The sequence below is a fragment of the Schistocerca cancellata genome, chromosome 2, assembly GCF_023864275.1.
Source record: "Schistocerca cancellata isolate TAMUIC-IGC-003103 chromosome 2, iqSchCanc2.1, whole genome shotgun sequence".
Taxonomy (NCBI): domain Eukaryota; kingdom Metazoa; phylum Arthropoda; class Insecta; order Orthoptera; family Acrididae; genus Schistocerca; species Schistocerca cancellata.
The window spans coordinates 596341966-596367502 of NC_064627.1; the positions used below are offsets into that span (position 1 = coordinate 596341966).

A 25537-nucleotide genomic window follows, 5' to 3' on the forward strand; every position below is an offset into this window, starting at 1 on the left:
CACTAAACGACATATAATTATTACTGCCTTGTAGGAATTACTGTCGGGGCGGGGTAAGAACCACCTCACTCTCATTGAGGGTGAATTGACATATGAGAATAGAGAGGGGGGGGGGGGCGAGGGGAGGCTGAGGAGATGAATAGCGAGAGGGTTGGAGGGGGGGGGGGGGAGAGAAGATGCGTGCAGTATATGTGACATGCACATACGCGGAAGAAGCCGCGGAAAGGGCCAGTATTTAAATATAACAAATAGTGTTCTCGAATGAGCCGCTTATCAAACATTTCCCGGAAATGGAGGTTCAAAGTGTAAAATACCACAGGCGAATGCCAATCGTGGAGTATGGGCATTAGCGCAACCAGCAGAGGGAGCAGAGTGGAATTGTGACCGTAATGCATTAATCAAATTTGTTCCTAACCGCCCACCAAACATGGATATCGCTGCAACGGATCGTGTTTCTTCTTCTTTGTCAAATGTGGTGGTGGTGGTTACTATTATTATTATTTCTTTCTTTTCTCAGACGTTATGTCTGCTCAAAAATGGAAAGTGACGCGGACCTTGATCAAGCGTGACTTCCTTTTAACTGCACGATATATGTTATATTGCATTTAGGAACTTTCGGGTAATTGAACATGTATCAATAATTACGGATTTCTGTAGTTGTATATATAAGTTTGGATGTAGCTGTATTGCATTGATGTACTGGTGGATATTGTGTGGTATGACTCCTGTAGTTGCTAGTATAATTGGTATTATTACTATTATTTATTATTATTATTATTATTATTATTACTACTATTACTATTATTTATTATTATTATTATTACTACTACTACTATTATTTATTATTATTTTCTTTTAACGGATCCGTTACCAGTACCTTCATGGGCAATTGAAGAATCATAATAGTGTTGAGTGTTTGATAGAAGATAACAAGAAAACTGACAAGACTGGAAATCAGTAAGGGCAGACTTCTGGTGTGTCGTCTTAAGGATTGTTTCAAAGCCGCTCTCGACGTCTGGCATTGTTGCATGATACTTAGCAGACTCGTGAAACTCAACCTCGATTTCTCGGAACCGCGTGAGATGCGCGTCGTACGATAGCAGCATTCGTTACATTTAAATATGTGCTACAATCGTCCGTAAGATGTTTAAAATCGGCTACGCGCTGTTTTGTAGGCTCCTTCTGTGATATGAAAGCAGCACGTGCTTCTAAAATTGTGGATTCTATCGGTATGCACGGAATGCGCCGGTGGATATGTACCGCTGACTGTAGTTCAGAGCGCCGTTTGGTCATAAGTGTACAGTTCGACATGAGAGTTGCAGTTTGTACAGGAGAACTTTTGTTTTCTATGTTTGAAGCAACGACACTAGGTGTCCACTACTTGCTTCACAGCGGCTGTAGGCGGAACCGTTGACAGTGATTGCATCTTGATACGGCTAGACTCTCTCTCTCTCTCTCTCTCTCTCTCTCTCTCTCTCTCTCTCTCTCTCTCGCGGCCAGCACGTGGCGCCGCGCTGCGCCGCGTGTATTTCGGGCATCCTCTGCCGCCGCCGCTGCGCGCCACACTTGTTTACACGCGCGCCCAGAGTCCGGCCCTTGTCGCGCCAGCGCCTACTGCCCCGCGATTTCTGGCTGCACCGTTTCCAAAACATCTCTCGCAGGCACCAATAACTTACATTACTGCACAGTTCTACACACTCGGTACATCTTTAGTTTCACTGAGAAAGGCACCTGTTACCTCCATACCTGTCACCTGTTCATGATCGTCTTTCAGCAGGTGCCCGTCTGAAGGGCACACAGCCAACGTAGTTTACAACATTGTCTTAGAGAACCGTATTGTTCCTGTTGTGTGCATGTAGGTCTATGTCCTTCACTGGCTGAATTTTAAACCGTGTGTATTTATTACTATCGAGCCACATCTCTCTTAGGAAGTACTAGCTGAATACTATCCGTCTCGCTTTCTCGCTTGTTCTTTGATATGGAGTATTACGTGCATTGAATTTAATTTGATGTTTTGCTTTCTGGTGCAGAGCTGAATAAGTTTTGTAGCTTTCAAACACGTGAACACGGTACTGAGTATTGTCTGTGCGAGAAACAAGATTCTTTGAAATTCACTCTGAAACGTGTGGGTGACCTTGTACGTTATTGATAAACACGCTGCACGCTAATCTTACTAAAAGTTGGAGACTTACATAGCTAACCGGCATGTTAGTTGAAATGCGTGAAATTCGTGATATGAATACTGTATTGCCTTTTTATTCTGCAGCTAGTATGTCCGCTTCTGTGACGTTACACGGCACCACCAGAGTCACTTCCAGCTCGTCTTGCTACAGAGACGGCTACTCCGATTATTGCGACCACCTGCTAATACTCAGTCGACGGTGCTTTCTGAAACATCGCCTTGGCCTCCAGGTCAGGCCGTCCTCGTAATTCACGGTTTCGTCGAACCACTTGAGGTAGTCCTAGGGTTTGAGATGGCTGCTTCTTGCGACTGCCATCTCTGCTTAGACAATCCACTTTGCGGCCACCTTGCTCTAGCTTGCTTTTTACACTTATTAAACACTAATTGTCCTGAGAGATGAAGCAACAGTTGGTTAGTTACGCTATATCTGCAGTCACTGTAGCACATGTCATTTACAAGACGATATCTGCCTTTACCCCATGCGATAGTCGGGTTTGGTGATATAGTGCCAAAGCGTGTGTAAATCGAACCCTAGCCGGACCACGGAATTTCCAGTCCGCTTTTAACCCAGTTTACACCTCTAAAAGTGTATTAGCCAGGAAAGACACGTGGAAGCGTGGTTCGGATTCTTTTTGAACTGTATGTTCGCTTTGCACGGAAGATGGTAGTTCACGGACACTGAAGCCTCCAAAATCATTCGCTTCCAACTGAGATTTCGACCAGGTCGTTGAGCCACATGGGGATACTATATTATTATTATTATTATTATTATTATTATTATTATTATTATTATTATTATACATCATGCGATCGTCTTCAGACCGCTGGTAGAAATAAAATGATCCATTATAGTTGAAGATTAACCCTCAACGATCACACGCTATCGTGTTAAAACTGTAATGAATTACGTAGTGAAGTCTGAAGATCCGAATACAGTAGTAAAGACTGAAACTGGACATCTTGCAAATAACATGTTCAGTAAAATGTGACGGATTTTACACTTTCACTTCATGCTGGTGGTAATAAACTTCTCGGTAGTTATAATCTTTTTCCTACCACATACGTGTGTGATTAAACTCTCACCACCATTTATGCTTCTGGTTTCCTCTTCGTTTACTTTTATCACTTCTATATATCTCCGTTCCATTGCCCATTGTTCGCTCAACACTGCCCCTTCTCAGGGGACGCCCATATCGTACAACTAATACAAAAGCATCTTCAGTAATTCTTGTTCTCTTTCTCGAATTTGACTATTGTAAAAGTCGGCTCAAGTCTCATTTAACAACGCTTACTCCACTACAGTATAAGATCACCCGGAAACGTTGTTGGTGGCACCTCCACGTGGCAATTACCCAAACCTACAATTCTCATGTGGAGGTGTTGCGACCAAAAATGTTTGGATTGTGTAACGGTGTAGAAAATTGCAGAAACGAGTTACGTACATATCTGAACAATTTATTTTATTAACTTCGCGGTGTTAGCCTGTAGAAGATCTACAGTCCAGCAGTGTTAAGACAGCGTACGTTTTCCTCCTGCTAAACTTAGTCGTGTTTGACAAAACGCACAGGAACTCTCGCGTAACGCAAATTCGCGTCTTCGACTTCAAACCAAAGGCTGGACGAAAATAATCTCCTCCTACAGTGAGATTTCAACGCTGGAACCACTTAGAATGCATTTGCAGTTACAAAGCAGCCGTCGGCGTACATGTGCGGTGCATGCAAGTACATTGCTGTCGTATTCACCTGTGTATATTGCGTAAGTCATTGTACATTCTGTTTACTAGACTCGACTATAAAGACTACACGTGGTGTACTTCTTCAGCAAAACTGTGACTGAAAGTTTATTCTAGAAACTGTGTTGCACCAAGAAAAACTTACCTATGCGCCGATACTCTACAAAATACATTGTGGTCGAACATTGTAAATAGCTTTGTAATAGGATGAACATTGGTGTGGTAATTAAATGCTCGCACCTAACAGAATGAGAGAAATACACTTACATAAAATTCTACTGAATGTCTGTCGCACATTCTCCAAACCATGGCCAAGGTCCCGAAATTCAAATGTCTAGAACAGCCTCATTTCAAGCACAATGCGTCTTCCTTACTAGGTGTCTTCCCTTCTTATACATGTTGCTGCGGTCTTTGTCTTGTTTGTTCACGCAGTATACAGATTTGTTTGTCAGTCTGTTCGACTCTAGTTCGCAGCCACCGGCAGTGGGAGAACTCTTGAGACCTGTGTGAATTTTTCATGCAGCAGCGACGGTCTCCCAGAGGGATACTCCTCCTTCAGACTGTGGAAATATTTACAAGCTCCGAGCTGCAGTGGTCCTTTTGTGTGTGTGTGTGTGTGTGTGTGTGTGTGTGTGTGTGTGTGTGTGTGTAAGGGGGCTTCTCTGTACGTGGGCGTTTCCAATTTGTATCATGTCGTTGGTATTTGGTAGATAAAATCATCTTCGCCAGGAAAACGTCGCTAAATAAGTTACTCAGTTGGTCCACACTCCAGATGATACGAAGACTCTCCGATGATAGCAGCTCATATATTCACTTTGCGAGCGATTTTAGTTAAAAGTAAAAAGTGCACAGTCGGGAAGAGTTTGTGTTCTGCTGTGAGCATTTAAGTAGCGTGATCGGTACGCAGTCGTGGTAATACGCGCAAAGAAAGACATTTTCAATGGGGCATGCATACAAATCTTACTGATACGTTACGCCTGTACTAGCTAGAGACCTCATAAACTTCAAATGCTTACTGATACTTGGATTAGCGCACCTTCTTTCGGATCAGCAGCCTTCTTTAATATTGAAAATATGAAGTAATTCAGAATTTGCATTCAGTGCACCGAGAGTGACTGATCAAAGCTGTATTGGTAAAATGCTGGGTTGGTGTACCAGAATGCAGCTGCGGCTCTTGTGACTTCACTGATTCTTGGAATAGCTGTAAAATCCTCCAGGATATTGATATCGACGAGGATGTAGATGATTAAAATGTCGTACCTTATAGTACTATAAAGCGTACAGATATCCCGACAGAAAACAAAGATCTGTGATACGGAAGCAAAACGTCACTTAAAACGTTTCGTTCTCTACGGGTTTATGTGAGCAGTACCCAGTGTAAAGATACATGTCTAATTAGCTGGGCTCGATGCTGATACAGCAAGAAACTCGGTGCAATATTATGTCCCATAAACGTTTGATGGGATTCATGTCGGGCGATCCAGGTGGTCAAATCCTTCGCTCTAATTGTCTAGAATGCTCTTCAGACCAGTCGCGGACAATCATGGCCCGATGACTTGGCGCATTGCCATCCATAAAAATTCCATCGTTGTTTGGGAGCATGAAAACCATGAATGGCTGCAAATGGTCTCCAAGTAGCCGAACATAACCATTCCCAGTCAATGATGGGTTCACATTTCCAGTCAATGATCGGTTCAGTTGAACCAGAGGACACAGTTCATTCCACGTAAACACAGCCCACACCATCATGGACCCACCACCAGCTTGAACAGTGCGTTATTGACAGTTTGGGTACATGGCATCTTGGGGTCTACAGCATACTCGAACCCGACCAACAGCTCTTCCAACTAAAATAAGGACTCATCCGACCAGGCCACTGTTTTCCAGTCGTCCAGAGTCCAATCGTTATGGTCAGGAGCCTAGGAGGGGCGCTGCAGGCGATGTCGTGCTGTCAGCAAAGGTACTCGCGTCGGTCGTTTGCCGCCATAGTCCATCAACGCCAAATTTCACCGCTCTTTCGTAACAGATAGGGTCATCGTACGTTCCACATTGATTTCTGCGGTTACTTCACGGAGTGTTGCATACCTGTTAGCACGGACAACAATGTGAAAACGCCGCTGCTTTCAAGTCAGTCGTTAAGTGTAGGCCGTCGCCCATTACGTTGTCTGTGATGACAGGGAACACCTGAAATCTGATATTCTCGGTACACTCTTGACACGTGGATCTCGGAATATTGAATTCCCCAACGATTTACGAAACGGAATGTCCCCTGTGTCTAACTGCAACTGCCATTGCACGTTGAAAGCCTGTTAATTCTCGTTGTGCAGCCGTAATCACGTCAGATATCTTTTCACATGAATCACGTGAGTGCAAATGGTAGCTCTGCCAGTGCACTGCCCTTTCATGCATTGTGTACGCTATACTGCCGCCTTCTGTAAACGTGCATATCGCTATTCCATGACTTGTAACCTTAGTGTAGATTACTTTATCTCGATCATAACACGTCGCGGACATCAAGTAAGGGTAACTTTGACTGGAAAATCCTTAGGATCAAAGATACAAAGATGGTGGACGAGGCTAAAATGAATAATAAGTGATTCATAAATTACGGACTGACGTGAGTGTTTGGAATTTTTGTTCACATGGTCAACTTAAGAGTCTGCTTATAATAGCTGTTAACAGTGACGACCGCCAGCTCTAATGTGTGCATTGAAAGACGTTTCATAGGTGCAACTGCACTCTGTATTATAAATTTCAATGTTAGTACGCATTATAGGCATATATCCGTTGATCTACCAATACTCCCCAATTATTAGTCTCAAAGCAGTATTCTTCGAAGTTTGCATATTTCGAACTAGTTCATGAATATTTTGTCACGACACGACATCTCAGATTCTTCTGTGCGAATAATTCTATGTCGACTACGTTGGTACCCCTCTATGTGACTCGATGTACAAAGTTTATCGTTACGAAACAAGCAGTTTGGTGACACGTACCACAGACGCGTTGTTCATAGAGGGCGGTTGTTCAGTGCCAGCCTAGCCAGCATATTTATATTTTTTCACTGTTCATCTAAATCCTTTGAAATGGAACGGCTAATTTGTTCCTGCAACCCAAGCTTGTGCTCAGTCTATAATGAAATCATTGATGGGAAGTTAAACTCTTAATATTCGTTCCTTTTCGAGAGTTATAAATAGTTCTCATCGAGTGTCTCAATTTGGACCCGCTACTCTTTTTATGTATTATGTTTCCAGTGAACTATTTTTGTCATTGTTTCGATAAACGACATATTAAGTTCAGAGTATTGTGGAAGGCATAACGTCTTTTGTTTTTACAGAAATACATTTAGAGATATTTTCCAGGAAATGAATGAAACTTCGTTCGGCGGCACGCGCTAGTGGAATACTGATGTACGAACTGTAAAAAGACTGGCAGCTCTCCAGTTGTACTAATGTGTTTGTACCATCTTGATTTACTCGAATCTAAGATAAACAGTTTTAATGTTTCCGCCCTCCAGTGAGCATCCGTTATACAACGCTTCAGTTCAGCTTCCCTTTAAAGCAGAAGCAATATGGTTTCGAAAAACCATTCCAAAAAATCCACTTAATAGGTTTCACTGTATCGCATTTGCGACAACTCTCTCTTTCCTTAGATGGAGTTAGTAACGCTTCCCGTTTTTGCGAGTGTTACGGGAGCGTCGAGCAATGTCGTAGACGGAGCAACAGTGGAACTGGACCACGAGTGAATGAAGAAACGTATACATGGCACTTGACTCCACCTTCGCTTTGTAGAATTGTTAAGGTAGCACACTCTTCTTAAGGGGAGAAACAGCAACCACTACAATGACGGGCCCGTCGTGTAGAGAGAGGGTGGTGGTGGTGGTGGTGGTGGTGGTGGTGGTGGTGGTGGTGGTGAGCGCTGAGGAGCAGCTTAGCTCATTTCTACTTGGTCGGGAATACAGTTTATTTCGCAGGTTCGCAGAAGACTTACTCTAACCAAGATTTAGCAGAGGGAGTTGGTCCACAATTGCTATTTATTAACCGCAATATCTACGCTCATAATTGCTCTAGTGAATGAATTTATGACTACAGGGAATGGGCAGCGAGGTTTCGCGATATGAATACTACATATCATATGTTGGAAGAATGTTCCGGGAAAGCTAATTGCAATCTCGTACGAGCTAACAAGGGCCGTTCCAGATTTTCGCCCAAATCTTCCTCTGCAGTGTGATCGACAACAAATAGAGCCAATGAACCACGTTTCCTCACGGGCTTCAAGCCACATATTTATGGCAGTCAGGAGTAAATACATCGCCTATTAACTCTTCCATTTAAATGAACGAATGTATGTTATTTAGTCGCTGTACTTGCAGGGCGCGTCTGATTCCACAACTTTTAAAGTGGCGTACACCGATCAGCCAGAACATTATGACCACCTACCGAATGGCCGGTGTTTACATCTTTGCCACGGATAACAATGGCTGCACGTCTCGTGGTATGGAAGCAATGATGTCGCTAGAAGGAGTTGACACCACATCTGCACAGGCTCGCACTCACGCATGTCACCTAATTGCCGTAAATTCCGGGAGGGGGCCGATGCGCTCTGACGCGACGTTGAATAACATCCCAGACGTGTTCGATCGTGTTCAGATATGGCGAGTTGAGGGGCCAGCAGGTCAATTGAAACTCGCCACTGTGTTCCTCGAATCACTCAATCACACGCCTGGCCTTGCGGCATGGCGTATTATCATGTTGAAAAGTACCATTTACGTCGGAGAACACAATCGTCATGAAGGGGTGTACGTGGTCTGCAACCAATGTACGATACTGTTTGGCCGATGTCCACGTGAATGTTCCCCAGAACATAATGGACCCGCCGCCAGCTTGTCTCCGTCCCGCAGCACAAGTGTCAAGGAGCTGTTCTCGTGGAAGACGACGGAATGTTGACCTCCCATCGGCATGATGAAGGTATCGGGATTCATCAGGCCATGCAACGATCTGCCACGGCGCCAACGTCCAGTGCTGATAGTCACGTGCCCATTTCAGTCTTAGTTGCTCGTGTCCTGGTGTTAACATTCGAACATGAACGGGTCGTCGGCTGTGGAGGCCCATCATTAGTAGTGTCCGGTGCGCTGTGTGTTCAGACACGCTTGTACTCTGCCCAGCATTAAAGTCTGATGTTACTTCCGCCGCACTTCGCCGTCTGCCTTGCTTTACCAGTGTGCCCAGCCTACGACGTCCAACATGTGTAATAGTGTAATAAGACTGCCCCACCCAACGGAGTCTGGACATGGTTTCACCTTAATTTCGCCACGTGTTGAAGACACCATAGCACCTCTCGAACACCCTACAAGTCGTGGACAGTTTCCGAAATGTTCGTGTGGAGTCTCCAGGTCATCACAATCTGTCCTGGGTCAAACTCAGATCGCGCGCCTTCCCATTCTACACACGGAAAGCATGCTTATTGATACTACATATACAGTGCGTGTGTCTGACTAGCAGTCATTTCTCGCCAGTTGACGCTGTTGTCGCTTGGACGGGTTTATATCGATAATAGGACGGAGGTCATAATATTCTGGCTGCTCAGTGTAATTTTCGGACTCTGTTGTGTGCTAAATGTCACGGAATAGACTCACCTTGCTTTTGTAACCCTCCGGACATAATTTTTTCACTAAATAGGATCCCATTCATAGAATGTATGTAACTGTGACATTCTTGTATTAATTCCCAGAAGGGGCTACTTTAGTGCGGCGGTCCTTGCCATTGTGGTTACAATAACATCAAATACAGATGTGCAGGAGAGAGCGTCCGGTTGTGTCTAGCAGCGTCTCTCTCTCTCTCTCTCTCTCTCTCTCTCTCAGCTCCCATTGAAGAGCGCCGACTGACGTCTGGCTCTAATCTTGGCGCGCCGTGGCGCTCCTCTATTTTGGAGGCGTCGCGCGCCACACCTACACTACAGCTGCTACCTGTACGCCGCCGCCAGTTGCATAGCAAACCACGGCACTTCTCCGTGAGACTTGCTCTTCATGTTTTTGCCACACGTCATTTCAATCTCAGGCGCTAGTTTCGCGGGGGGCAGGGAGGGGGACGCGCTCGGACTTCGAATAGTACTACTTCTGTCCTAAGGATGAACTTCCCTCAATAGAAATCAGCTAATGATTACCGCAACATGCCCTACATGAAGCATTAAACGTTAAAAACTCGCAGACGTAAACACGTGCCCACTCAGTTTCAGCTGGTATTCGGTTAAACGACATAGTCTCCCTCCTAGCAGCCAGCCGTATATTTCGACATACTTCGGATTCGGAAACTATATTCAACGGGGAATGTATCCTAAAAAGTTAACGTTAAGAATGCAGCAAACGAAGTGCGTTGTTTAATTCCACAGCTGACGGGGAGGGACATTAGTGTCCTTGACTTTCAAGGAATTTCACGGGAAAGACGTGAACTAGGTCTCCGGAGAATCTGAAGACTGTAGCTTGCTATAACGACTGACAGCTCTCCCAAACATATTACACACAAAAAAAAAACGAACTGCAGACCTAGCCAGTGTGGCAGCATCGTCGTGTTTGTCAGAGAAACAGGGAGGGAGGGGTACTGGGGAGCACACTCCTGTAGTCTTAAAAGAGTAGCTCAGTAAGAAAACACTGAGCGTCTCTTTAATGTGACCGTACACTTTGCACATTATCAATGCGACAGTATTTATTTACACTGTAGTAATCTCTCTGGCCAAAAAAGTGAAGCACCTAAAACGGGAGGACGGAAGGAGACGACGCTTCACGGACTCAGAGGATATGTGATAAAACTTCAGTGGTTATACGATCGAGTCAAATTTACGATGTACTCGGCAGCATGAGCGCACTTATGAGTGTGAAGTTGCACCCTCTCTGGCCAGGATGCATCTGCTGATTAGGTGGTAAGTGTGTCATAAGGCCGTTACGTCCTGTTCTGAGCAAATTGATCATTAACTGTTGTAACTGGTCCTTCATATGTTCTGGGACAGATTTGAGTATAGTTGGTTGCACACATGTTCTATCGGGCTCAGATACGAAGATCTTGCTGGCTACGGGAGTACCTCAGCATGACATGGCCGGTTTGTAGACATTCGTGCCGTGCGTGGACAAGCATTGTCCTGCTGAAACAAGGCGCCACGATACTGGCGTATCAGGGGCAACAGGACGGCGCAGGATGTCAGCAACGTACTGTTACGGCGTCGGTTCCGGAATCGCCATCAGCCGTGACCTGAAGCCATACCCGTAGGCTCCCCACACTGTGACGCAACGATGAGCATTCGCTGTGCCTCTCCAAAATGTGGTAAAAATGAGATCTCTCCACATGTTGCCGCCACACTCGTAGACTATCGCCACCCTTAGTAGTGCAGAACCGGGATTCATCGCTTAACACAGTGCGACGCCATTCATCAGCAGTCCAGGCTTCCTCGTCAGGGCACTACTACGAACGCAGACGTTTCTGTTGTGCTACCGGTGGCTGCTGCTACTCTCCGACCAATGATGCGTGACGATACAGGAAGTTGCATGGAGTCTAGGACTTATCTCGGATGATAGGCGTTTCACAGTTTAGTGAAAGCCTTTTTTGAAATTATTAACCACATATGACGACTCGTTTCTTCTTGCATCTTTGAAAGCAAATACAATAGACTGGTTTAAGAACTTCGTTAGTCGTGAAGTCGAGTTCGGTGTGACGAATGCTGCCAGGTTTTCGGAAACTTGGCATTTATGCGTAATATTTATAATTTTTCGTATACTGCTGCCTAATAATTCTTTTATCCATATCACCAATGATATGTTTGTGTGCTCTCTACTTCTTCCGTGTAAATACTGGAATCGCAACTCTTGTTCCGCTTGGTGACCCTCCTGCCGTAACTTGCATATGATCGATTTACTAAACTTCAACATCGTTCATGCACATTCTGCCACTTTTCCCATCACTTCTGTCACGTAATTCTCTTCGTCATAGTCATTAAATTTAATGACGTAAACAGCAAGCCTTTGTGGCTGGCTGCGGAGGCATTTTCCGAAGTCACTTTCCGCTCCTGCGCTGCGAGATAGCGACACGTATTACGCGGATATAACTAGTTACTTGACTTAAGTTTTTTCGCGCTACGTTCGAGTGCACTGTGCGCTTTGTACGTAGAAGGAAGATAACTTTGATATTAAAGCAACGGCATGAAGAATCGGTATACGCTTCTGGTCGCTGACACATACGTGTAGTGAAACATTACAAAAGCACACAGATTGCGTATTGACACGGTCTTTTATAGGGAAAGAATGTGCAAACTACTCTGCAGGGGAAGAACTGCGACGAAGGAAAGGTCCTACTGGACCCATTACATACATTCTTGATCACTGTTGCGCTGTTTAGGTTGCAACCGAGTAGACCAGATAGCTGATCTTTGGCAAAATCAAATACGCAGTGTGTGTGAGAGAGTGAGTGAGAGAACGGTGTGGATCGTGCAGTAATGTTAATGACCTTGGACAGGAGAATGTGGGGGAGACTTCCGGCAAGAGAGAAGCTGCCAGCAGAATACCTTGCGTTAGTGCTAGTTACAGTTTGAAACAGTTATTAAGAAAAAGATAGGGGCGTTAGGCTGTTACTGTATACATAGTCATTTGTCATGGTTCACCTGTGGTATAGCATTTTTGTGGGATATAACTCATAGCTATATTGTTCTGTATCCGTTCTACATCTACGAACTTGTGTCCGCTGTATAACGTGTTAAGGACAAACTACCTACTTCATTTGAACTGTCACATCAAATAAAATGGGAAAAAAATAAAAGTAGAAAGTCAGTCTAAACTTAACAGCATTGGAAACGAGAGAAAAATATTAATATAATTATTTGAGAACTTTGCCTTGATAAATCTTATTACCATCTACCTTGAAAGGTGTAAGTCTTTGTGCCCAAAGCTATTTTCGGACTTCCCACAATATATGGAGGTTAAGCAATCAGCTGAAATGCAGTTTTCCTCCCAACCAAAAAGACCGTCTGAGAAACAACAAAGACCGTAGAGATCAGTTAAGAAGCAGCCGTTTGTCACGAAATATTCGTGGCGATTACCACAATCTGAAAGGACATTGCTTTTAGGCCTAACTTTGAAAACCGCATGATGTAAGAATTATTCTATGTAGTGAAATGAAATGGTTGCGATAGTACTGGGCCGCAGAGTTTTGGTCCCAGTTAAAGAGGACTTCAACAACAACGAAAGTTAGATTCCGCACTAAAGAGAAGTTAGCCGAGCATTTTGGCTCCTCTGGTCTCTAGAAACACATAAGTAGCGTGCCTATTGCGGCTGCGGCACGAAGAGCATCCAGCCACCCTTTACCTCCAAGATTGCTAAATCCATGCGGACTTCAATGCGAGGCGCTTTTAATACTCCATACAAAGTGTGTGTCGAAATCTGGCAGAAGATACAGAGAGATACTGGTCATACGTAAAGTACACCAGCGGAAAAACAAAACCAATATCTTCACTGAGCAGTAACAATGGTGATGTTACTGATGAAAGTGCCTTAAAAACAGAGCTACTAAGTATGGTTTTCCGAAATTACTTCACCCAAGAAAACTAAGTAAATATTCCAGAGTTCGAACCAAGAGCAACTGCCAACATGAGTAACTTAGAAGTATACATCCTCGATGTAGGAAAGCAGTTTGTCATGTCATAAAGGCAAGGCCTTGTGTTCTGATTGATACCAGTCAGGTTCCTCGCAGAGTACGCAGATACAGAAAGTTGCTCCATATTTAGCAGTCGAATACAACCGACCACTTGTTGAAAGATCCGTACCTGAAGACTGGAAAATTGCACAAGTCACATGAATAAGCAAGAAACGGAATAGGAATAATCAGCAAAATTGCAGACTGGTATTGCTAACGTCGAATTGCGGTAGGATTTTTGAACATATACTGCGTTCGAACATATACTGCGTTCGAACATATACTGCGTTCGAACATATACTGCGTTCGAACATATACTGCGTTCGAACATATACTGCGTTCGCGTTCGAACATATACTGCGTTCGCGTTCGAACATATACTGCGTTCGCGTTCGAACATATACTGCGTTCGCGTTCGAACATATACTGCGTTCGCGTTCGAACATATACTGCGTTCGCGTTCGAACATATACTGCGTTCGCGTTCGAACATATACTGCGTTCGCGTTCGAACATATACTGCGTTCGCGTTCGAACATATACTGCGTTCGCGTTCGAACATATACTGCGTTCGCGTTCGAACATATACTGCGTTCGCGTTCGAACATATACTGCGTTCGCGTTCGAACATATACTGCGTTCGCGTTCGAACATATACTGCGTTCGCGTTCGAACATATACTGCGTTCGCGTTCGAACATATACTGCGTTCGCGTTCGAACATATACTGCGTTCGCGTTCGAACATATACTGCGTTCGCGTTCGAACATATACTGCGTTCGCGTTCGAACATATACTGCGTTCGCGTTCGAACATATACTGCGTTCGCGTTCGAACATATACTGCGTTCGCGTTCGAACATATACTGCGTTCGCGTTCGAACATATACTGCGTTCGCGTTCGAACATATACTGCGTTCGCGTTCGAACATATACTGCGTTCGCGTTCGAACATATACTGCGTTCGCGTTCGAACATATACTGCGTTCGCGTTCGAACATATACTGCGTTCGAACATATACTGCGTTCGAACATATACTGCGTTCGAACATATACTGCGTTCGAACATATACTGCGTTCGAACATATACTGCGTTCGAACATATACTGCGTTCGAACATTGAGTTATCTCGAAAGAAACGATTTATTAACAAACAGTCAACACGGATTCAGAAAATACCGTTCTTGCGAGCCACAACCAGCTCTTTATTCTCACGAAGTAATGAGGAGTGCTATTGACAGGCGACGTCAAATTGATTCAATATTTTCAGATTTCCCCGAAGGCTTTTGACACCATATCTCACAAGCGACTTCTAATCAAATTACGTGCATGTGGACTATCGTCCCAGTTGTGCGACTGGATTCGTGATTTCCTCTCAGAAACCTCACATCTCGTAGTAACTGAGGGAAAGTCATCGAGTAAAACAGTAGCAGTAATTGGCGTTCCGCAAAGAAGCGTTATAGGTCCTCTGCTGTTTATGATCTTCGTAAAGGATTTAAGAGACAATTTGAGTAGCACCCTTGGCTTGTTCGCAGATGACAGTCTTACAAAGCCAGCAAACGATCAAAACTGCAAAACGATTTAGACATGATACCTGTGCCGGCCGGTGTGGCCGTGCGGTTCTAGGCGCTTCACTCTGGAACCGCGTGACCGCTACGGTCGCAGGTTCGAATCCTGCCTCGAGCATGGATGTGTATGATGTCCTTTAGTTAGGTTTAAGTAGTTCTAAGTTCTGATGACCTCAGAAGTCCCATAGTGCTCAGAGCCATTTTTGAACCATGATACCTGTATGGTGGAAAAAATGGCAATGATTCTCCATAGTAAAAAGTGTGAATTCATCCGCATGAGTGCTAGAAAGGAAGTGCTAAATTTCGATTAGACGATATCACACAAATCTAAAGGCAGTAAATTCAACTAGATTCTTCCGGATCACAGTTATGAATAATTCAAATTGGAACGACCACATAGATTACGATGTGGATAAAGCAAACCAAAGACTGCGATTTATTGGCAGAAAATTGAGAAAATGCAACAGGTTTGCTAAAGAGACTGCCTACACCACGCTTGTACGCCCTATTCTGGAATATTGCCGTGCATTGTGGGATCGCATCAGACAGTATCGACGGATGACATCGAAAAAGTTAAGTCAGCTCGTTTTGTACTGTGGCGAAACAGGGGAGACAGTGCCACGTATGTGATACGTGAATTTGTGCGGCAGTCATTAAAACAAAGGCTGTTTTCGTTGCGGCAGAATCTTCTAATGAAATTTCAATCACAATTTTTCTCCTTAAAGTGTGAAAATATTTTGTTGGCACCACCTACATTGGGAGGAATGATCACAATAGTAAAATAAATCAGAGCTCGCACGTAAAGATTAAAGTTTGTTTTTTCCCGCGCGCTATTCGAGAGTGGAAAGATAAATAGCTTGAAGGTGATTCCACGAACCATTGCCGGGCAATTCATTGTGTATTGCAGAGTAATCATGTAAATGTAGACAGTACGGGATAAGACTAAGAAAAAGATGGCGACCTAAAATCAACATTAGGATAGGCCAATGGGAGACTTAAATTTGTTCAAAGGCTGCTGGGAGCTGCGCTTCTAGGATCGTTAACAAATCTTGATAGCCCATACATTGTTCAAGAAATTTACAGGGAATGCAAATGAGAATCCTTGGAAGAAAGACGAGGTGGTTCTCGCGAAACCCTGTTGGGTAAATTTAGAGAACCTGTATTCGAAGAAGACTGTCCTAGCATTATGCCGCGATCTACGTGTAACTCGCGTAGGGATCACGAGAGACGTAGATCCGCAAAGTGTGAGCATAAATGCCAATGATATTGTGCTGTAGTTACAAAAATTGCTGCCGGAAGTCGGGCGGAACAGGAGTGGGTATCTCCGTGGCGTGTAACAGATGCACAAAAGGGATTTGCCGGCAGACAGGAAGTGCAGTAAATTAGCTTGCAGGCTTGTGGTCTCTGAGCTTTACTATTTGGTGATAGATTGCGGCCGCTCTTGGCGGGCCACGCCAAATAAACGTCCCTCACTTGCCGCTCCGGTAAACGGGCGCCGGCTAAAATCGGCCCAGAGTGCGCGGGCTCCCGCTGCCGCTGGTATGTGTAGTTCTGTGCCAAGGAGCGCGGACGCGCCGCTGTCTGCCGCCGGAGCACGGGAATGTAACCCCGCGCCAGTCACCGTGTTGCCGTTGTCTTAGGCGTAGATCATAGTTTGGTTTCGATTACTAGTAACTCCGGCGTAGGAGAAATCGCGAAGAAATACTGTTGAATCAGCTAAGCAAGAAATTCGCTGCACTCGTTGTTGTCAGTGTGTTTACGACATATATAATTCCCACGAATTGGGCTGAAGGTCAACCTGCTCCAGAATCGGGATTCTCTTTGTTGTCTTGTTATTCACAGACCATTGGGCTTCTGTAATGTCTTCTGTTAACAAATTTTCCTCTTTCTCTGGTTGCTTAATCTACTGAATAAAGCTACTTTGTTGCACGAATGCTTACCTTAGTTCTGTAGTGGAAAGGGAATAAATGACACTGTGTAAGCGGGTACCCAACGCATTAAAAACTATTTCTGCAGGATAACAATCTGATGGAGAAACAATCGTAATCTCTTATGTTTGGAGTGCCGTCTCTAAGTGCAGTGAACTAATAGAACACAAAAAAAAAAAATTCGACACACACGGAACGTGTTGTTGTTGCTTTGCCATTCATATAGTGGAAATAACCTACTGGAAAGAGGCCTGTTTAAAGGACAGGCAGAAGACAAGCCCGAGCCCTAGCAATAGTAAAAAAATCGGTATTTTGCGTATATTGTCGTATCACATCAGACGAAATTTTTTGAAGAATCTTGTGCAAGTCGAAAAAGTGAATTTTATCCTTCGTCATATTCACTCTAATTTTTCTTCTTGATTGCAGACATTCATGATTTGTCGTCTTCTAAACAATTTGCCTCCGTGTACTTCTTGTAAGTTTCAGATTAAAAGCTTTCCGTTTGGTGATTATCAGTCCAGAACTTTACTTAATTCAGCTAAAAGAATATCTGGAAAGCCTACAACTTGTAGTTATACATATTCATCACTAGGATTAAACTCTTCTTTCAGCGCGAACAGGAAGTTGCCTTAGAATGTTATTTTTTTTTTTTTTTTTTAATCATCGGCCGTGATAAGTCCGGCTGAGGATTCCAAGGGGTACAATGAGTAGTTAACCATCAGCGACGAAATTCATGCACATTCTCAAACAAAGGCCGTCTGATGCCAGCTGAATTACATGGGGTCGCTCTCGTTTCGTTTATTTGTTGGTTGCGAGTCTGTGTCACTCTTGAGTTTACTGCCCTTCGCATTTACGTCTGATCTTAGTAATATTGTTACTCCTTGCTCTCATTAATCGCATAATTTTAAGAAAATCAGTAAATATACAATATTTTTCCCATGTATAGTCTGATAGTTTATAAATATTTACGCTTGAGTTGTAACACCAACTCCTCAAGCAACTTTTGGCTCGTTTAGTCTAGGCATTTACACAGATACAGACGCGTTTTTAGACAAACGTTGTATCACTAAAATCGAAAATCACGAGTTTTGACTGTTTCCGCATTTCCCGACGTCAGGGGTACTACGTATCAGCCGAACTGCACTACAGCCTTCCTGCCTAAAACTATATCAAAATGGCTACGATGTGTTTATTTTAGTTCTATTGAAATGTGTAATTAGTTTGCATGTCAAAAGTCATAAGTGAGCATAACTTTCAAAGAATTTGTAGAAGCAGTCTATGGGCCGATGACAGCTACAATTGAAATAGCACGGTATCATAGCAGACAGCATCGAGATGTGATAGTAGACTGATTTTATTTTTTTGAACATTTAAATACATTGATGTGAGCGAATCTCCAAGGGGCATGTCAGGGAGAATTACATTGGCGGTATTGAGAGCAGTAACACTACTCCATGTAAATCGGTGCAGCCATAAGCGTATCAAAAGTGAGGAAAAGGGATTGAGTTCGCATTGTGCAAGTTAATTCACATCTATTGATTATGGACTGAAATCAAAAGCGGGAAAGAAATTGTAAGCGATGGTTGATCAAATTTCAAAAATAATTTCAACCAATCAGCAGATGGAAGCGAGTTGCCCTTACCGGATAAAAACTGAACCTGAGTTCCTTTGCCTTAAACACCGGCAGCGTTTGCTGAAACGCAAAATGATGGTTCTCATTGTTTACCGTACGGGGAAACGACGATAGTTTTATGAAAACTTGAAGAAAGAATTACTCAAACTTCCCCTTACATCCGCCTGACCCCGAGTTGGAAGAAATTTCGGAGCCGGAGGTGAATGTTGACTGCCGTGAAGATTTTGTGGTAGCCACTGATGTTTCGCAGGTCTTTCAAAATCCCACTTCAAGAGTCAGTCGAATGTTAAGAGTCTATAGGTGACACGTTTCTTGTAGTGGCCATTTTCGCAGCAGCTGTATATAAACTGCAGTTGTTTCAAAGAAAATGCCTTTTTTGGCACGCTGCACATCGAAATTTTTATTTGTGCACCCAGACGCGTTTCGCCTTTTTTACAAGGCATCTTCAGTGGGTGTCCTGAAATATTGCATGATTTGTCCATTTTTACGCGTAGGTTATGGTTTCACATCTAGGTTATAGATTTAAAAACAGTTCCTTAACGTTTTTTATGAAATAGAAGTTACCTGTAAGTACCTTTCCATTTCATAAAACAACGTTGAGGAACTGAACATGCCTTGTAAAAAAAAAAAAGGCGAAACGCGTCTGGGTGCATAAAAAATAAAAATTTCGATGTGCAGCATGCAAAAAGGAATGTTCTTTGAAACAACTGCAATTTCTATAGATGAATATAGGCTAAACCTGTGGTGCAGACCCTGCCAGGCAAACTTTTGTGAAAACCTTGCAGCAAAAGTAGCATTTTAGAGCAGTTATAGAATTAAGAGCGTATAACAAAGCATTTAAGGTTTGTGTTTTAATCCTAAGAAATTTTACTATAGAGTTAATGATTTAATGAACTGACGAGATTTAAAAACAAGAATGAACTGACAATTTCGTATTTAAATTCCTCTTTCCTTATGCGACTGTTAGTTGGTATTTTATGACTGTCCAAAGCTACAGGTTATACGGAAACACACGTGTCTTACTACAGTACTAGTTATACCTAGAACTTTACATTGCCAATCGCCAAGAATGACAGGGATATTGTACTATGATGCCTCGTACAGCCATGAAATGTACGATTCAGTGCTGGAAGTTTTTTGGAATTGTTTCGAATTAGTGGTAGTGTAATTAGTACGACCAATAAATATACTTTGTATTAAAAAACGCATTTGACTTCTGGATTTCCAGCTAAAACACTAGCAGTGGCCACGAGGTCTTCCTGTTAAGCTGTCAGACTGTGCATCTTAGGACGTCTTAGACGTTTACCACCGTGAAGAACTTGGGAAACCGTGACCGGTTTGGACGAAAAGTGGTGTGGAGGAAGCCTGTCTTCTGCAAAGTGGAACTAACTTCAGGCTGTCGAAATTGCCTCAATCAGTATTTTAAAGATGGTAGCGGTCTTGCCAGCCGAAATGCCACGTGTTTGACCGGATGCTGTTGGAAATTTTGACACGTGATTGGAGGGGAGATTGCCGACTTCATTCACAACAACTGTCCACTGAAACAGCAGCGGGAGGCCACAAATACGCCTACGTCCAGTGCGATTACAGGAGGGTCCACAGCGCAATAGTTTGTTTTCGTGGTTCGGTCGCCTAGGCTGCAGCCTAGATACCTGCGTGTAAAGGCTGAGTGGAAGCCACTCCCCTGGAAACGTAGGACAGAAGTGGACGGGTCTAGAACGAAGGCAGACAACGGAAAAAGAGTTCTAAAGTAAAAAGTCTTTGAGTGTTCTGCTGAGAGCTTGGTCCTCGTTGCAGCCACCAGCTGAGCGGTGTCCCGTGTGTTTGCTGAAAGTTCCCCACCCTCAACCTGTTACGCTCCCCCTCCCCCCTCCCGGAGCCCCCTGGCCGCCTGAATGGGCGGCTGCTGGCTGGGCAGAGCGCCGCGGCGCGCCGTTATAAATACAGCGGCCGCCGACATGGCCACGCCGACGCCGACGTCGCCCATCAAGAGCGTCTTCACCGGCGTCCAGTCGCAGGCCTCCAGGTAACACAGTACATTGGCTGTGACTTCACGCGTGAGTTCCTGGGGTCTGTTCTGCTACACCAAGTAATTCAGTGACAGCAACTCCAGAATAGTGACAACGTATATATATATATATATATATATATATATATATATATATATATATATATATATATTTTCCATATTTCCTTCTCGCGTTTAATGACGCCTAGTCATTTATGACAGTTGAACTTGTAGTCCGTTTCATCAGACTCGGAATTATACCCGACCAAAAAGGATCAGATGTCTTAACTGTTTGTGGTACAAAATTATGTCCTATCTCTATGAAATCAATAGGAAGTTTTCTTAATACCAACAAATATAATGCAGCAATTTGCTCTCTTTGCTTCAGTAGGTATGAATCTTCAGTAGTTCCAGGTGAGAATGCAGTGTACTCCACATTCCTCAAAAACTTGCCCCTCCACCCCAAACTCTGATATTACTTTCTGCCCACTCCAAATGGAGGGTATTGCAGCAGCTTCCAATTAGCTGGTTGCTTTGTTTATTCTCATCATAGTGTGATGTAAAAATTTTATATTTGAATGGAATGCCTGCTTTTATTTATTAAAAGAACCGAGAGATTAACGCCTGATTGTACTGACAATGGAATGCATTGATAAGTGTGTGATACTGCTGTTCTGTTTATTTTATTTAAAAAAAATAAACTGCCCAAACCATAAATCTGACGTCAATTATGGGCAGTCGGGAGCATCCGGTAGCTCACGCAGTGCCTGTGTTGGGAGGTGTGTCACGGTACACGTGCATCGTAATGTTCAGAGAGCTCTGTTCTGTCTTTCGTCAAACCCCCTCTGTGCCTTGTGTATGCACTTCCCACTTGAACCAGCACCCACCAATAAACAGTTGTACATGAGTGAGAAAACCATAATTCTTTTGCCCACAGAGTTTTCAGATATTTTCACGCGTATTTGATTACAAACTTCTGAATTAAGCAGGAAAAATAATGAGTCTTCAGCCACATACTCATTGCCTGTTTTGTTTTATGCAGTGATGCGTGGCCAGTTCAAGGCCCAAGTTACACGAGCCACTATTTAGAGCACCAGAGATACCACAACTGTAAAATTTCTGTATATGACATGAGTTGTTAGCAATAACCGACACAAGTGAAATTGTAAGAGTGATGAGAGAGGAGGAAGGGTACCAAGTAAGTGGTCTATGTGGTAAAATGTTCTTGAACCTAACCTAATAGTATGCTGTATGGAAACTTTAATACAGCTTCCACAGTTCTCACCTTGAGAAAACTGAGTAACTGCACCTTCATAAATTTTCTCTCTTCCACTGGGAAATTGGGTAAATTAATGTACACTTTACGTGGGTCTGACCTCATCCTTGGTATATGATAGGAACACTCACCAATCCCCCGTCCAGCCGCCCAAATGTGTGTGTACATTGTACCACTTTCTCTGTTCTAAAGATGGAAGGTGTAGGTTATACGACATTTCTTTTTACTTTGCTTGTGTTACCTTGTTATAACTATGCAGGGTTCATTATTTTATTTTGGTACTCTCTTCTGCAGTGACAGCCATGTGGCTACTGGTTAATAGTGGGTTTAGCACTCAAAAACAGTTCCTAGTGTCAGCCAGTTGCAATTGCTCAATGTCTCTCTCTTTGGAGACTTTTTTATTTAAAATAAAATCTTTCGAAATGAGTCAGCAGCTACTGGTTGCTTATGTGTGTTTATGCCCAGACATTAGAAGTATGACAAATGAAACGACGAGATATGCTTAGTTGTAGGTAACACAAACAGGTGTCTTCTCACCAGTTGGATGCAAAAGATAGTATAACGTATACTGGAATATAGTTAATGGAGGAGGCACCTACAACTGGATTGCCAGTGAGGGTAGAAGTGTGTACATATGAAACAGGTTAATGCAAATAACAGCATTTTATATTGTAGTAGAAAGTAACAGAAATGTTGTAAAATGTTAAGTGTGAACTTATGAAGGAATATACTTAATGCCACAAAAAAATTATTTATCAAATTTTAAAACTTAGCTCTTAAGAATAAATGTCCCTCATGAGCAGATGTTTTTGTCTGCTTGGGTGAAGGTTGCCAAGAGGAGGAAAAACCTAATTAGGAAATTACATATGTAAAAATGAAAATTACTATTGTTCTCACCATTGTTAAACAAGTCCAGATATGAAAAATTTTCCAAATGGAGACACATTGGTTTACATAACTTCTGTCAACAGATGTAAATGCAACTGAAAACTGCTCGTAGGTTCTAATTTGTGAAGCACTTACTTACATGTGTTACATTAAGCCTTGATTCATATACATAATATAAGTTGTAGTTATGGCCTAACCAATGTTACAAAAGGCAAGTCTGTATTGTTGTTGTGCAATGAAAATTTCATTTTGTTGCTGCAGGTGGTTCAGACACATATCTGAGGCAGCGGAGGCGTATAAGACGAGGGATGGCAAGGGGCGCCGACCCGAGCCACCACCGGCTGCTTCCAGTGGACCACCTGATGCAGAGGGTGCTGATGCAACCAAAGAGTAAGTGTGAATATCCCAGATGTCTCCAAAGCAGTATTGTTGAAATACCTACGCTTCCTTGGTGTATTGTTTTGCCAGGAAACTTAACCAATCTTGTAAAGATACATTTACTATTAATTTTTATAACTGACAAGCATAGGTGGTTTCACCTTATTGGATGATTTCCAAAAGAGCAGTCGTGACTAAATTCAGATTATGACAGTGTATAAAAACAGAGGAGACAGAACACATTCAGTGCTGAAGAATAGTTACAGTAATTAAGACAAAAAGAAATATATGTGAAAATACCACCATGTTATGTAGATGCATTAAATACCAGTATTTTAGCTGATGACAGTATGGACAATTGTAAGTAAACATATCTCTAACTTGAAGCCATTTTTAATTGGTGTCTTAGAGTTGAAATACATTTTGAAAATGTTTCAGAGCACACCAGTGACGTTTCATAGCTAGATAAGTACTAAAAGAACTTTATGTAATTCTAATGTCACTGCCAATATTTTGTTGCTGAAAAGATACCAGGTGGTCATCGTGGAGTATACTGGTAACCTGATGCATATATGACATGGTATTTGACATTGTTTTGGTTATCTTCTGTCTGAAGACTGGTTACATTCAGCTCACCATGCTTGTAAATCCTGTGGAATCTCTGCATAGCTACCACAGCCTACATTGATTGGAGTCTGTGTGATATATCGTCTCCTCATACAATTTTTACCCTTTACACTTCTTCCATTGCCAAACTGACTATTCCTTAGTGTCTCACGTTCTGTCCTGTTAGCTTGTCGCTTCTTCAAGACAAGTTGTCATAAATTTCTTTTTCCTCCCATTCAGTTCAGTATCTCCTCATTAACTGTTTTAATTTTAAACTTTCCTCTGTAGCACCACATTTAAAAAGCTTCTAATCTCTTCTTGTATGATTTGCTTATCATATACATTTTGCTTCCATAAAAGGCTACACTCAAGGCAAATATCTTCAGAAATGAGTTCCTAAAACTTAAGTTCATGATTGAAGTGACCAAATTTCTTTTTCCCAGCCATGTGCTTCTTGCTGTTGGCTAGTTCACATTTTATATCCTCTCCATTTAAACCACCATCAGTAATTTTGGAACTTAAATGACAAAACACATCTGCTATTACCAAATTTAATTCAGCTGTTTTACTTTTGTTCATTTGCATCTTAAAACTCCTTTCCAAGACACTACCCATGCCACTCAACTGCTCTTCAAGGTCTTAGTGTCTCACAGAATGACACTGTCCCTCAACAAACATAAGTTTTTATTTCTTCTCCATAAATGTAAGTTCACTTTTGAAATTTTGTCTGTGGTCTCCTTTACTATTTGTTCAATGTACAGGTTGAATGAATAACACTGAGAGAAGATTGGATACAAACTTGTCTCCTTGTCTCACAAATTCTCAACTGCTACTTCCTTTTCATGTCCTTTGACTCCCATAATAGCAGTCGGGTCTAGAAGTTGTATCTCACATTTGAAGAGAAATGGTGTAATGTTAGTGTTATATTTAGATAGTGTTGTACCACATTAGCACATGATAACTAGCTGCCACTGACAGAAGTTACTTTAAGAATTGCTCCATTCATTTGTGGGTTGAGGAATGCCTCTTCACAGAACAAGCCCTGCACTTCTTCAGATCCAGAGAACTCATGATTGACAAAATAACTTTCAGAGGACGAAAATTCATGCTAGACTATGACTGAAATAGGGAAACACTGCTTACCCCAAGAAATCACTTCACACGTCTGTCATCTGAGTGTGACTTGAGCCCAAACTCACTCAGATTGTCACTGATATTTTCTCCAGTAACTTAAGAGAGCTTGTCAGTGTAGTTTTTGAAAGTAATTGTAAGAAAAATCAGAGTTCTAGCTGGGCCTGGAGGCATGCTTGCATAGTTTAATGATTAATGCAACTGCTCTTGATTAGCAAAAAAAAAAAAAAAAAAAAAACAGGTTACTGCTAGTCATACAGAAACTTGTATTTGTCACAACATTACTATCTTAATTTTCTCTCTCTTGTATCAGTTTTTTTTTCCATTTCATGAATTTAAGGGGGGCTTGGAATGCCCTATCCCACAGTGTTAAATTTCGTGACTTGGCTTTCCTGTATTCCAGGAACCACTGTAGGTGTTGACATGAAACTTCCACAGACTGTCAACTGATCAAAAACCAGTAACCACCTTTGCCCTCCTGGACCTGATTCATGGTGCAATTACCACAATGCCCAATACTCAAACAGTTTATACAGCCA

At 42.7% G+C, this 25537-nt stretch overlaps 1 protein-coding gene across 5 annotated transcripts in view; it reads left to right on the forward strand.

Moving 5' to 3' along the window:
* The window catches only part of LOC126162235 (rho guanine nucleotide exchange factor 12), a 1164938-nt gene that overhangs the window by 1095883 nt on the left and 43518 nt on the right, over nucleotides 1–25537 (forward strand). For all 5 annotated transcript variants that reach the window (XM_049918604.1, XM_049918605.1, XM_049918607.1 and 2 more), the window contains one exon: nucleotides 23145–23273. In XM_049918604.1, coding sequence (XP_049774561.1) covers nucleotides 23145–23273 — 129 coding nt within the window. The remainder of the gene's footprint in view (nucleotides 1–23144; nucleotides 23274–25537) is intronic.